The following is a 14941-nucleotide window of genomic DNA, read 5'->3' on the forward strand; positions in this document are numbered from 1 at the left end:
AAGAATATTATCCATAATGACTCTGATTCAAGACTCTAAAGTTTCAATGTTTTCAAAGCTCTGAAGAAACTTTGATCAAGCTTCAACAAATTTTACCAGAAGTCTCTTACTCAAGAAGTTAACTAAAAAGAGAAAGTGACTATGAACTCTGACCAAGCTTCAACAACTTTATTCAAAAGCCTCTGACTCAAGATTTTGTCATTAAGGAAAATTTTGGCCTCCAACTATAGAAAAGGGGATCAAAATTTATTCAAGAGAATTGCAAATGGAGAAGGATCATCATGTCCACTAGAATTAACACCAGAAATGATATAAACAGTGAGACAATTAGCACCAAACGAGGCGAGACACAAGGCGGCGACACGCGAGGCGGAGAAAAAAGGCCGAAATAGAGAAAATGAGGAAGAGACAACTCGAGTTAGAGGAAGCATTAAGAGTTTCGCAAAAGAAAATGCCAGAATGTATGTTTTCACAAAGGAACCAAACATATGGTACAATGGATGAAAAATGAAGGATTTGATGAATTTACCAAAAATAGCATATTTGGTACAGTTGGTGGTCAAGGAGCCATAAAGAAGAAGAAGAAGAAGATGATGGCGGCGGCGGTGGTGGTGGTGAGATCGATGTCGATGATTGACTTTCTTACATTTGTTGAATATTTTTATTGTTATTTTACTTTTTTAAAATTTCAAATATTAATTTTTGTAGTTTATTAATCTTTTTAATTGAATTTTCATAAATTTTCATATTTATAATTATTATTTGAAATAAAAATATAATTTTTATATTTTATTAGTTATTATTTAAAATATAATTATTAATTATATCTCATTAATCATTTTATGAAAATATTTTATTTATTCAAAAAAATTAAAAGTGCGAAATATAAATCACGTGGCAGCAGTCTGATACGTATTCAATTTTGAGAAATGTTTTTCACGTCGCAAACTAGTCAAACTTGAACCCCTACTTTCTGCATCTATCTTTGCACTCTAATACGTAGCTGATTTGGATGGCAACACTTAATTTGCAATGTGAATTTCACATGACAAAGTTGTGAAGTGTTTTTCATATCATAACTAAGTTGCGATTTATTTTCCCGCAATGCGTTTTCACATGTTGCTAATTTGGATGTTGCGATGTAATATTTTGCGTTGTAATGTGATTTTCACGTGGCTAATAATTTTTTTTAGTGGATTTTAGTTGACACTAAGGATGCTTTTTGTATTTTATGTGACAGGCTTGTAGAATCGACTTCTTATTTATTTGTGAATCAACATCTTATTTATTTGTGATTTGGCAGTGATATCGTTTTGATATAGAATTTTTTGGTAATTAAGGTGAAATTTGGTTCTTCCAAGAGACTTTTCACCTACATTTAGGTGGTTATCTCCTTGAGTGGAGTATCTAAGATTAAATGTGGTCTCTCTGTGCTATTTCATTTGATTGTATGAAAACTCTAAAACAATGTTGTTTTTACATGTATGTCTTTTAATGTGAAGGATGTAGAAGTGAAAACTATTTCTCAGGAAATAGTATATTTGATAGTGTTAATATTTTCATTTTATAATTTACTTTATAAAAACATATAAGCATCACAAGTTATAAATATATAGTTATTACTCTAGTTAATAATAATAAGTGGAAGTAGAGTTCAGCTCTTAAAAAAATTGCCATGACCTAAATGAAAGAGAAAATAGACAAATTAGACGAAGATAATTGGAAGGAAATTAAAAATTTTCATTCATAGATAGTTTTACAATATTGACGGTATAAATTCCTTGCACATAGGAAAGGGTTGGTTGATACAACAGCTAAAGTACTGCACAAATCAAAGATAAACCAGCCCATATGTATATATACATGCATCCACTCAATGCATGATGATTTAAATTAATTGTACTTTGGTGCAGGCCTTGGCAAATCTTTGACGATGCCGCAAACAAGCTGATTATCGGGAAGGTTGTACTCATCCCTGTTGGATTTTTCAGGAGACAAGACACTAATGTACAATTGTTGACCAAGGTAATTGTTCTCGGCTTGTAAAGATCTCAAGTTCCACATACCAGCATTGTCGAATGTCAACATGATTGCAGCCCATGCCTTGGGGAACACTTGCACTGTGTGTCTGCTTACTGCATCCAAAAGGTTGTAGGTACTTCTCTTTTCGGGTGTCCATCTCCCTGGCTCAACAGCCGTCACGAAGAAAGAGTAGCCATCCAAGTTGTAGGACTGAATGCACTTGGTGGGATTCTCGAGGATGATCTCGATGAAGGTACGGAAGGTGGCGTTGATTACGTTGGGAGCCAAGGTCAGATCATTGATGACGGCAGGGGGGTTATCAGAGATGGTGTTGTATTTGAAAACCTTATCAGCAACACCGTAGTATTCAGCGAGCTTGAGCGGGGTTTCAGGGTTGACGTGAGAAACTCCGTTAATCCCATAACGGAGCTTTCCGTTAACCCTGGAATTAGAGTTAACAAGCTTGATGGTACGGGTGATGTTGATCAGACCGTAATGGTAAGAGCCCTGTGGGTTGGGCCTGGCAGCACTAGCGGTTAAGTTCCAACGGAAAGAACGGAGCTGGTTCATAGACCAGACCCAGCCCGCCGGAGCAGGTGGGAGAATGGGAGAGGCAGGGCCTACACCATTTGAGTAACGGATAATAGCGGTTGTTGTTGTAACCTTCTGGGTGAAACGAGTGGAAGCCACCAAGTGGTAGTCCCTGGGTTCCTTATCGGCGGTCACGAGGACTGTGTAGCATTGTCCGACGTGAACGTCGAGGGAATCGTAGTTGTTTTGTACTAGGTGAGAGCCTTCCATTTCAACCAGTTTCATTGGGTGACCTTGGATTCTGAAGTTGAGAGACTCTTTGAGACCAACGTTGCAGATTCTGTATTTATAGGTTTTTCCTGGCTCCATGGTGTATAGTGGTTCAATACTGTTGGATTTTCCCATGATGTGGATACCATCAGGTCTTCCAATGGATCGACCACTGTCTAGATATTGTCTCAAAGTGGTGTGGCTTTTACCGTACCAATCACCGATAAGGACCCAGTATTCGTCAGCAGGATCAGCATACGGGACAGGAATCAACAACCGGCTGAAAACTCTAATTCCACCTATACCACCAGCCGCTCTTTGGAGGCCGGTGGTAGGGTAGTAAAAGTAACTACCGATTTGATCCTTAACTTGAAATTTATATGTATAGTTCGTTCCCGGAGGAATGGGACATTGGGTTCCCAATGTACCATCCGCCCAGGAGTTTTTCCTTTGTTGAATACCACTCCATGTGAAAAGGAGTGGCTCATCTAGATTATTAAAAACATTAATTACAATGTTGTTATTACTGGTACCATTGATTTCAGGTCCGGGGAAAAGTCCATTGATGAGGATTCCTTGTTGAGGAATCCCCAAAGGAGCAACGGTACCATATGTAACATTCCATGTGTAGTAAACATAAGGATCTTCAGACCTTACTGCTGTTGTTGCCATAAGGCAAACCATCAAAGCCAAAATAGCCCCACGAGCCATATTTGTTTTTGTGTTTTTTCTTAAGCCAACAATATTTTTTTCTGTAAGGGTATTATTTTTTTTATTCTGTACAACCCTTTCCTAGTTCCTTCCTAACTCTTTTTTTTTTTAATTTATTTACTGGAAGAAGATAACATATTACTACTTCTTCTGTTTTTTTTACATGCATGTGAACATGCCTTTATATATATGTCTTTGTTACAACCTTTTTTTAGATACTAGGGGTTTGTTTTGTTTTCTTCGAACTTGCCTCTCACCCGCACTCCATTGTTGGTGCACCTTATGTGTCTCTCCACCACTCATGTTTTGCTCTTTGACTTTCTAGTTACTTTTTGTCTTTTTTTAAGAATTTTTTGTTTATCGATTTCATATTGAAAATAATTAGAAAACCCAAGGAAAATATTCAATTCTATATTTAGTTATCTACATTTATGAACCAATCCGCTTAAATAGTTCTGTCTAATTACTACCACAACTGTATTATCAATCATCATAATTTGAGATTTTTTTACCCTTAGATACAAATGTTGATTGGGTATGTATAATTTAATAAGTGAATCTCTCACTAATTGGTCCTGTGCACATCTCTCTTTTAAATAGTCAGTCACTAAAAGTAGATAAATATAGCAAAGCGGCATATAATAGTTAAATATGATGTGGGTCCTTATAAATGTTGGTGCACAATGAATAAAGATGGTGACAAAGAGAATAATAGAATAACGGCGCAAAAGAGATGAGAGAATAAATGTTGTATTCTACTTGCGTTGTTATAAATGACAGCTACTACAAGGCTATTTATAAGAAAAGAAAATCTTGCCACATAAGCCCTAAAACAGTAAACTTAGTGAACAAGTCTAAACTACAAACAGTACTACAAAATACTAAAGTACCCTTACTACTAAACAGCTAAGCTAATGGGACCCAGACAGCATCTTCTGGTCAATACTATCTTCTGAGTAACCATCAGAAGATCAGTCCATCTTCTGAATATTGAATTACTCTTCAATACCATCCCTTAATTCATATTCTTCAATCAAAAACTGACAACGCCAATTCCATCCCTCAAGAGCAGAAATTGATCCGTCTTGATCGCCTTTGTCAGAACATCTGCCACTTGCTTCTGAGTGCTACAGTGCACAACTTCTAATGTTCCATTCTGGACTTGGCTTCTCAAGAAATGATACTTAGTCTCAATATGCTTGCTTCTTCCGTGTAACACCGGATTCTTGGCAAGATTGATTGCAGACTTGTTATCAATCATCAGCTTCAAAGGCTTCTTCACTCTAATCTTCAGATCTTTTAATAGATTCAGAAGCCACACAGCTTGACATGCAGCTACAGCGCCTGCGATGTACTCAGCTTCACAGGTTGATAGAGCAACAACAGGTTGCTTCTTGGAACTCCAAGAGATAGGGCCTCCCAGAAACATGAACAAATATCCAGAAGTACTCCTTCTATCAACTCTGTCTCCACACCAATCAGAATCAGAATAACTTAATAACTCTGATTCATCCTTTCTCCCAGAAGGAAACAATATGCCAAACTTCAGAGTTCCCTTGACATATCTCAAGACTCTGACAGCAGCTTGGTAATGGGACCACTTAGGTTTACTCATGAACCTACTAACCAATCCAACTGCATAGCATATATCAGGCCTGGTATTACACAAATACCTTAGAGAACCAACCAGCTGTTTGAATACCGTAGCATCAACATCTTCACCTTCAGAATCAGAGTCCAACTTCTGATTCACTTCTGATGGTGTAACAGCAGCTTTGCAATTCTCCAACTTGAATTTCTTCAGAAGTTCTAACTCATACTTCAACTGATGCAGAATGATACCATCTTCTGAGTACAGAATCTCCATCCCTAGAAAATATGACATTTTCCCAAGGTCTGTAATCTCAAACTCATTCATAAGCACCTTCTTGAACTTCATCAGATCTTCTGGACAACTCCCTGTAAGCAATATGTCATCAACATACAGACACAGCAGAATCATATTGCTTCCAGAATGTTGCACATAAACTCCATATTCCATCTCACACTTCTGAAACCCTTGCTTCTTGAAAAATGAATCAATCTTCAAATTCCAAGCTCTGGGTGCTTGCTTCAATCCATACAGAGCTTTGTGTAATTTGTACACCATCCCTTCCTTATTCTTTTTCACAAAGCCAGGGGGTTGTGACACGTATACCTCCTCTTGTAATGGACCGTTCAGAAATGCAGACTTTACATCCAGATGCATCAAGGACCAACCTCTGTTCGCAGCTAACGCAATCACCAGCCTGATTGTTTCATGTCTAGCTACAGGAGCAAACACCTCAAAGTAATCTAGTCCAGGTTTCTGAAGAAAACCTCTAGCCACTAGCCTCGCTTTGTGTTTACCAACTGATCCATCTGGCTTCAGCTTTACCTTGAAAACCCATCTGACGCTGATGGCTTTCTTCTTCTTTGGAAGTTCTGTCAGCTTCCAAGTCTTGTTTCTTTCTATAGCCTCAAGTTCTTCTTTCATGGCATTTAGCCAGACCTTCTTCTTGAGCGCTTCTTCTATACTTACTGGTTCAGAATCTACTAACATGGCGCACTGAATGACCTCTCCTTCTGAGTCAACTTCTGTGTCGTGCAACATGTCAAAATCTGCAAACCTCCTTGGTATAGTTCTGACTCTTTGTGGTCGCTGAGCTACTTCAGAGTCAGCTACTCCTGAGTCACCACCTCCATGATCATCTCCAGAAGCTTGTCCTCCAGACCCTATGTCTTCAGAGTTTTCCCTTCCAGAATCATGACTACCACCAGAATCTGGATCATCATCAGAATCTGGATCAGAATCAGATTCTCCTTCTGACTCATCTTCAGAAGATGCTTCATCTTCTGACTCGTCTTCAGAAGATTCATCTTCTGACTCTAATTTTTCTTCAAAAGTTATCTCTACATCAGAAGTTGGTTGAGACTCTTTCCAATCCCAAACTTCTGATTCCTTCACAATGACATCTCTGCTGACTTCAACTTTGTTAGTTTCTGGATAATAGAGCTTGTATGCACCTGTACTGTGGTACCCCACCAATAACATCACTTTGCTTCTATCATCCAGCTTCTTCCTTCTAGCTTCTGGAACGTGTTTGTAACACACAGAACCAAAAATCTTCAGATGACTAACACTCTGTTTCTCTTTAGTCCACTTCTCTAGAGGAACAATTTCCTTCAGCCTCTTCGTTGGACACCTGTTGAGTACATATGCTGCAGTAGCAACAGCTTCTCCCCATAGATTATGAGGAAGCTTCTTCTCTTTAAGCATACTTCTCGTCATATCAAGCAAAGTACGGTTTCTACGTTCAGCAAGACCATTGTGTTGAGGAGTATAAGGAGCAGTAACTTCATGCTCAATTCCATTATCATCACAGAACTTCTGGAATTCTGTAGAGTTATACTCGCCTCCACCATCCGTTCTGAGAATCTTTATCTTCTGACCACTCTGCTTCTCAGCCTTCACCTTGAACTTCTGGAATTCTGTAAACACCTCATTCTTAAACTTAATGAGAGTTACCCACGTCATTCTTGTGAACTCATCCACAAAAGACACAAAATACCTATTTCCTCCAAGTGAAGGTTCTGGAAATGGTCCACACACATCAGAGTGCACTACTCCCAGAGCATGCTTTGCTCTTGGAGCAACTTCTGATACGAATGGCAATCTGGGTTGTTTGCCTTTCATGCATACCTCACATGACTTCTCAGGCTTCACAATCTTTGGAATGCCATGTACAAGTTTCTTAGAACTTAGATGCCCCAGGCTTCTATAGTTCAAGTGCCCCAACCTCTTGTGCCACAGCTTACTATCACCTTCTGAGCCTTCAGCACTCAGACACTCTATTTCAGCTGTTTCTACATTCACCTTGAATGTTCTGTTGCTTCCCTGTTCAGATTGCATAATCAACTTCTGATTGGAATCATACAACTTCAAGAGGTTATTCTTCATAACAACTGAGAAACCTTTCTCAATGAGCTGACCCACACTCATCAGATTGCTTCTGATTCCAGGAACATACCAAACATCCTTGATCAGAACAGTCTTTCCATTCTTCACTTTGACTTTGACATTTCCCATACCTTCTGCATATAGGTACTTATCATCAGCACATCTGATCTTTGTCCTCCTTTCAGAGTCAAAGTCTATCAGCCATTGTTTGTTTCCAGTCAAGTGATTTGAACACCCAGTGTCCATATACCACCATTCTGACGAACATCTTTTGTCCGACTCTGAAGCCATCAATAGCACAGGTTCATCATCTGATCCTCCTCTGGCTATATTTGCTTCTTCTGATCTCCTTCCTTTGTTTGCCAAACAGTCTCTAGCAAAATGGCCAAACTGTTTGCAACAGTAACATTGAACTTTCTTCTTATCCTTTCCCTTCTGATATCTCTTATCATCAGAAGTTGAGGCTTCCTTCTGAAATCTATCACCACGCCTATGCTTCTGGTCCTTCTTGACAAAAGAAGCCTTCAGAGCTTGCTCAACTTCTCTCTCAGAAGTTCTCTCAGTCAGACGCAACTCTTGTGCTTCTAAACTGCTTTGCAACTCTTCTATTCTCATGGTTTCCAGATCTTTAGAATGTTCAATGGATACAACAATATAATCAAATTGAGGAGTAAGTGACCTCAATATCTTCTCTATGATTACTTGTTCAGAAAGAGTTTCTCCACAAGCCTTCATCTCATTAGTGATCACAATCACTCTAGAGATATACTCAGAGACTTTCTCATTGTTCTTCATGTTGAGATTCTCATATTGCTTTCTCAGGGATTGAAGCTTCACCTTCTTTACTGATACGTCACCACCGTAACACCTGACCAGTATATCCCACGCCTCCTTTGACGTCATAGAATCAGCAATCTTCTCAAACACATTCACATCCACACACTGATGGATGAAGAACAACGCCTTTTGGTCTCTCTTCTTCGTCTCTCTCTGCGCTTCTCTTTGTTCTTCCGTTGCATCCGCTGCAACCGGAATATATCCTCCAGTGACAAGATCTAGAACATCTTGAGCACCAAATAATACACGCATTTGAATCATCCATCTATTCCAGTTTTTACCATCAAGAACTGGAAGTTTGGTATTCAAGTTGCTTCCACTCATCTTTAAACTTGTGCAGACAAAAACAGATTACACTCACACTCACACAGTGTTTCCCAACCCACAAACAATCAAGAAAAAATGTGATTCAACACAACTTTGTTTCCCAGAAACAAAATCAATCACACAGTCACACAAACTCACGTTCACTCGTGTTTCCCTGTGTTTGGAACCGGAGCTCTGATACCAATTGTTGGTGCACAATGAATAAAGATGGTGACAAAGAGAATAATAGAATAACGGCGCAAAAGAGATGAGAGAATAAATGTTGTATTCTACTTGCGTTGTTATAAATGACAGCTACTACAAGGCTATTTATAAGAAAAGAAAATCTTGCCACATAAGCCCTAAAACAGTAAACTTAGTGAACAAGTCTAAACTACAAACAGTACTACAAAATACTAAAGTACCCTTACTACTAAACAGCTAAGCTAATGGGACCCAGACAGCATCTTCTGGTCAATACTATCTTCTGAGTAACCATCAGAAGATCAGTCCATCTTCTGAATATTGAATTACTCTTCAATAATAAATATGAGATCTTGCAATTTTAATCCTCTAAATTTTTTTTTAATAAATAGTCCTCGCAAACTTTTTAGTCCTTAATATTAGTCTCTCCCGTTAGTTTCCAATAATAGAGGCTACATGTTACGTGGAAGACAACTTAACAAAAATCTAAAAACATTTTAAATTGCGAGGGTTTTAAACCTCCTCTAAACTAACCCAAATAAAATCTTGATTCTGAAAAACCAACACCCCACTTTACAATCCATACTTTAGCCTTTATTAACTTTTCTTTTTTAAACTCTGGCAAACCAGTCTTTTCCTTTTCAACCACAGTGATTTGCTTAGTAGTACTCCAATCATAATTCTGAGGCCACAACAAGATACATACAGCATGAACACCTCCACCTGTTAATATAGAAACAAGGTTTCCAGCAAGCATTGGTGCATTTCTTCCACTTGTATCAAGGTTTATCTTTCCATACTCTTTTTTTGTAACAGACAACCATGTGATTATTCCAACAACGCAACCGCATACCGTTCCTAAAATGGCTCCAATTGCATTTGCTTTTCTCCATAGAAGCATGAAAGTAATAGGAATAACTGCTGAATCAATCAAAACTTCCACTGCAAGGTACATCCATCCTAAAGAAACTCCTGCTTTGTTTAGTATAACTACTAACATTCCCATGAAACATCCAAACCCTAGAACACCCCTCTTGATACTTCGAGGATTTGTTTTCCAATTGCGTTAGGGTTTATGTAAGTTCTGTAGATGTCATATATGCATAATGAGGATACAGCAATTAGTTCTGATGAACCAGCTGAAGTCACTGCCCTGATAATAAGTATGTTAAAAATCATCTGGTTAAAAAATTGTTGTTCATCAGTGAATCGCCAATTTAACCGAGTACTTTCAAGAGAAATAGTGGCAGAGTTGTTAATTTGTAATTCCTTGTGTCGAAGCTGTTACTCGAACACAAGGTGTGTCGAAGTGTGTAACAGTTTGTTACACATAAGTTTGTTTTTAAATCTAGATAGATTTGATTTAGATTTAAAATAGATTAGATTTGATTTAGCTCCAAAATAGGTATTTTGGGCTTTTATAGTTTTGGGCTTTGGCTTAGGGAGAAAGCTAACCTAAATCTATAAATAGGGAGTAACCCTCATTAGTTTGTAATCAAGTCATTATCTTGTATTCACAGAAGTTGCAGTTGCAAGTGAATAACAGAATTTCCACAGTTTGTGGGCAGAGAGAAACTCTGCAGAAAATACTTTCTCCTTCTATTTTAATATTTCCGCAAACCCTAATCCTATTTTTCTTCATTGTCATCTTTAACGATAAGGAATTACTCAAAGGTTTGAGAGTCTAATTCCAACATCTGGTATCTAGAGCTCCGGTTAATCGATTCAAGGCAAGAAGAATGGCGATGGCAACGAATCATCCGAATGGGCATTTTCCAGCAACACTACCAATTCTGAAAGGAGATAACTATGAGAATTGGTGCAAGCAGATGAAGGTTGTATTCTGTTGTCAAGATCTTTGGGATCTTGTAAAAGAAAAGGTAGAACCGCTTGCAGAAGGTGCGAAGGAGGAAGAAAAGGCTGCTTATAAAGAATTGAAGAAGAAAGATTATAAAGCTCTCTTTATAATCCATCAATGTCTGAGTCCAGATAATTTTGAAAAGGTTAGTGATATAGAATCTTCAAAAGAAGCTTGGGAGATTCTTGAAAAATCTTTTGGAGGTGCAGAAAAGGTGAAAGAGGTGAGGTTACAAACTCACAAGAGAACATATGAATTGCTTCAGATGGAAGATAGCAAAAGCATAACTGATTTCTTCACTAGGGTTACGAAACTAGTGAATCAAATCAAGATATGTGGAGAAGTGTTAACAACAAAAGTTGTTGTTTCGAAGATATTGAGGTCTTTGGCCCCTAAGTTCGACCACACCGTGGTAGCCATAGAAGAGTCGAAGGACTTGTCGAAATTGATAAAAGAAGAGCTTTAAGGGACGCTTGAATCTCATGAACAAAGAATGGCTGAAAGAGCTGCGGGCAAGTCGAAGAGCGATGTGGCTCTGCAGGCTCAGTCAGCAAACGAAAAGAAAGGTAAAGGAAGCTGGACTGGAAATAAAGGTAGAGGTGGCTACAACAATTCGACTAGTCGAAATCAGCAAGAAGGAAATTGGTCGAATCAGAGAAAACCCTCATATCAAGGCAACCAGAGAGGTGGTGCTGCAGGTAGAGGAAGAGGTGGTGGTCGAAAACCTGACAAGAGTCACATTCAATGTTTCAACTGTCAGAAGTATGGTCACTATTCGACAGTTTGTCCAGAAAAGAATAAAAGTCAAGAAAGTGATGCAAAGCTTGCAAAACAAGAAGAAGAAGAGATGTTGCTGATGGTCACAACAAAAGATGAAGATAAATTCAAGGACCAATGGTACTTGGATTCAGGATGCTCATCACATATGTCTGGAAGGAAAGATTGGTTTGTCAACATAAAACCCTCAATAAAGAACATGGTAAAATTTGCAAATGACAATACTCTAGCAGCTGAAGGTATTGCTGATGTAATGATTACGAGGAAAGATGGAAAGAGGTCAGTAATTTCCAATGTGTTGTACATACCAGGCATGAAGAGCAACTTACTCAGCATTGGGCAGTTGGTCGAAAAGAACTACAAGGTTTCGATCGAAGATAAGATGATGAGAGTTGTCGATGCAAATGGAAGGTTAATCTTGAAGGCTCCTATGTCACAGAATAGAACCTTCAAGATCGAACTCAATGTGATGGAGCACGAGTGCCTTGCAATTGCAGCTAGCAGAGATGAATGGATATGGCACTATCGACTAGGCCATCTCAACTTCAATGACATCAGAGAGCTGAAAAGAAAGAATATGGTTTCAGGACTGCCAGAAATCGACATTCCAAACGAGGTATGTGAGGAATGTGTGCAAGCGAAGCAACACAAGAATAGCTTCAGCAAGGATGCAGGAAGTAAGTCGAAGGCTATTCTCGAAATCATATACTCTGATGTATGTGGTCCTATCCAAGTGGATTCGAATGGAGGTAACAAATACTTTGTTACATTCATAGATGATTTTAGTCGAAAACTATGGACTTACCTGATCAAGAAGAAAAGTGAAGTGATCGAGGTATTTGCCAAGTTCAAATCTATGGTCGAAAGCTCAAGGTTTTGAGAACTGATGGTGGTGGAGAATATGTGTCGAAAGACTTCCACATGTTATGTGAGAAAGAAGGGATTGTGCATGAGGTGGTGCCACCCTACACTCCACAGCAAAATGGAACTGCAGAAAGGAAGAAAAGAACCATCATGAATATGGTGAGAAGTATGTTGAAAGGAAAGCATTTACCTAAGGAATTTTGGGGAGAAGCAGTGTCGACTGCAACATACATTCTAAATAGATGTCTGACGAAGAAGCTAGAAGGAATTACTCCAGAAGAATGTTGGTCTGGTGTGAAGCCTAGCTTGAGTCATCTGAAGGTATTTGGATCTATAGCACATAGACATGTGCCAGATCAGTTAAGAAGAAAACTTGATGACAAGTCGAGTAAAATGATTCTTATAGGATATCATTCGACTGGAGGATACAAGTTGTTCGACCCAGTGAACAAGCAAGTAGTGATCAGCAGGGACGTGATCATAGATGAGCTTAAAGAATGGGATTTGACTGAAAATGTCAAGAAGAATTCAGTGAGAATTCTTTATGACGAACCAGCTACTGAAGTCGAAAGAGAAGAAGTTCGACAAGAAGAAGTCAGAGGTGATGCAGGCCCAGGCAGACCTCAGAGAACAAGACACATGCCTGCAAGGTTGCAAGAATGTGTGATTACATCAGATGATGTAGTCAATGATGAAGGTGAGCTGGTACATTATGCTTTCTATGCAGATGTCGAACCTGTTAATGCAACTGAGGCATTGAAGGATTCGAAGTGGGTGAAAGCTATGAATGAAGAATTGAAGTCCATCGAAGACAACAATACTTGGTCACTTGTTGAATTGCCTCATGGCAAGAAGGCAATTGATGTGAAGTGGGTATACAAGGTGAAGTGTAATCCCAAAGGTGAAGCGACTCGACACAAGGCAAGGCTTGTGGCGAAAGGATTTCTTCAGAAGGAAGGAATTGACTTCGATGAGGTCTTTGCACCTGTTGTCAGGATCGAAACGATCAGGTTGGTTGTTGGTCTGGCGAACATGAACAATTGGCACATGTGTCAGATGGACGTTAAATGTGCATTCCTGAATGGACCCTTGGACGAAGAAGTCTATGTCACACAACCAGTTGGGTTTGTGAAACACGACGAAGAGAGAAAAGTGTACAGACTGCATAAAGCCCTGTATGGACTGAAGCAAGCTCCAAGAGCTTGGAATAAGAAGATCGATAGTTTCCTAAGGGAGAAATCCTTTGTGAAGTGCACAACTGAACATGGGGTATATGTAAGAAGAAGCAAGAGTGAATTGCTTATACTATGTCTCTATGTCGATGACTTGTTAATAACAGGTAACTGCAAGAAAGAGATCGAAGGCTTCAAAGGTGATCTTAGCAAGGAATTTGAAATGTCAGATTTGGGCGAAATTTCATACTTCCTTGGTATCGAATTCTACAAGGGTAGTAGAGGCTTGATGATGCATCAAAGAAGATATGCAAGTGAAATTCTCAAGAGATTTGAGATGGAAGAATGCAATTCGACTTCGACACCTGCTGAAACAAGATTGCAACTGTCGAAGAACCCAAATGAAGAGGATGTCGACCCAACCCAATACAGAAGACTTATGATAAGTAGATTCATGCAGAAGCCAAAGGTATCACACCTAGCAGCGGCGAAAAGGATACTGAGGTATCTGAAAGGAACTCTCGACTATGGCATTCTATTTCCTGCAGCTGATGAGGGAAAAGAATGCAAATTAGTGGGTTACACCGACTCGAGTTGGTGTAGTGATGCTGAGGATCGAAAATCCACAGCTGGTTATGTGTTTATGCTAGGTGGTGCACCAGTTGCTTGGAGTTCGAGAAAGGAACCAGTAGTGGCACTATCATCATGCAAAGCAGAGTACATAACTGCTTCTCTTTGTGCATGTCAAGCAACGCGGATGGTGAACTTGGTCGAAGAAATAACAGGTAAAGATCATGGAGCAATTACCATGAAGATCGACAGCATGTCAGCTATCAATCTGGCGAAGAACCCGATAGCACATGGTCGAAGCAAGCACATTGAAATGAGGTTCCACTATCTTCGAGAGCAGGTAGCTAAAGGGAAGATGAATTTGGAACACTGCAGAACTGAGAATCAGATTGCAGATATCACGACAAAGGGAGTGCTGGATGAAATATTCAGAAGACTAAGAGCTATGATGAATGTAGATAGCTTAGACACAATGAATTAGGTGGTGTGTTAATTTGTAATTCCTTGTGTCGAAGTTGTTACTCGAACACAAGGTGTGTCGAAGTGTGTAACAGTTTGTTACACATAAGTTTGTTTTTAAATCTAGATAGATTTGATTTAGATTTAAAGTAGATTAGATTTGATTTAGCTCCAAAATAGGTATTTTGGGCTTTTATAGTTTTGGGCTTTGGCTTAGGGAGAAAGCTAACCTAAATCTATAAATAGGGAGTAACCCTCATTAGTTTGTAATCAAGTCATTATCTTGTATTCACAGAAGTTGCAGTTGCAAGTGAATAACAGAATTTCCACAGTTTGTGGGCAGAGAGAAACTCTGCAGAAAATACTTTCTCCTTCTATTTT

At 39.0% G+C, this 14941-nt stretch overlaps 1 protein-coding gene across 1 annotated transcript; it reads right to left on the reverse strand.

Moving 5' to 3' along the window:
• Positions 1-1719: 1719 nt before the first annotated feature.
• Positions 1720-3678, reverse strand: LOC131607364 (L-ascorbate oxidase homolog). The gene has a single exon (XM_058879380.1). The coding sequence runs from the start codon at positions 3532-3534 to the stop codon at positions 1894-1896; it is 1641 nt and encodes a 546-aa protein (XP_058735363.1). The 5' UTR covers positions 3535-3678; the 3' UTR covers positions 1720-1893.
• Between the last annotated feature and the right edge of the window lie 11263 nt (positions 3679-14941).

Source organism: Vicia villosa, linkage group LG5, assembly GCF_029867415.1.
Source record: "Vicia villosa cultivar HV-30 ecotype Madison, WI linkage group LG5, Vvil1.0, whole genome shotgun sequence".
Lineage (NCBI taxonomy): Eukaryota > Viridiplantae > Streptophyta > Magnoliopsida > Fabales > Fabaceae > Vicia > Vicia villosa.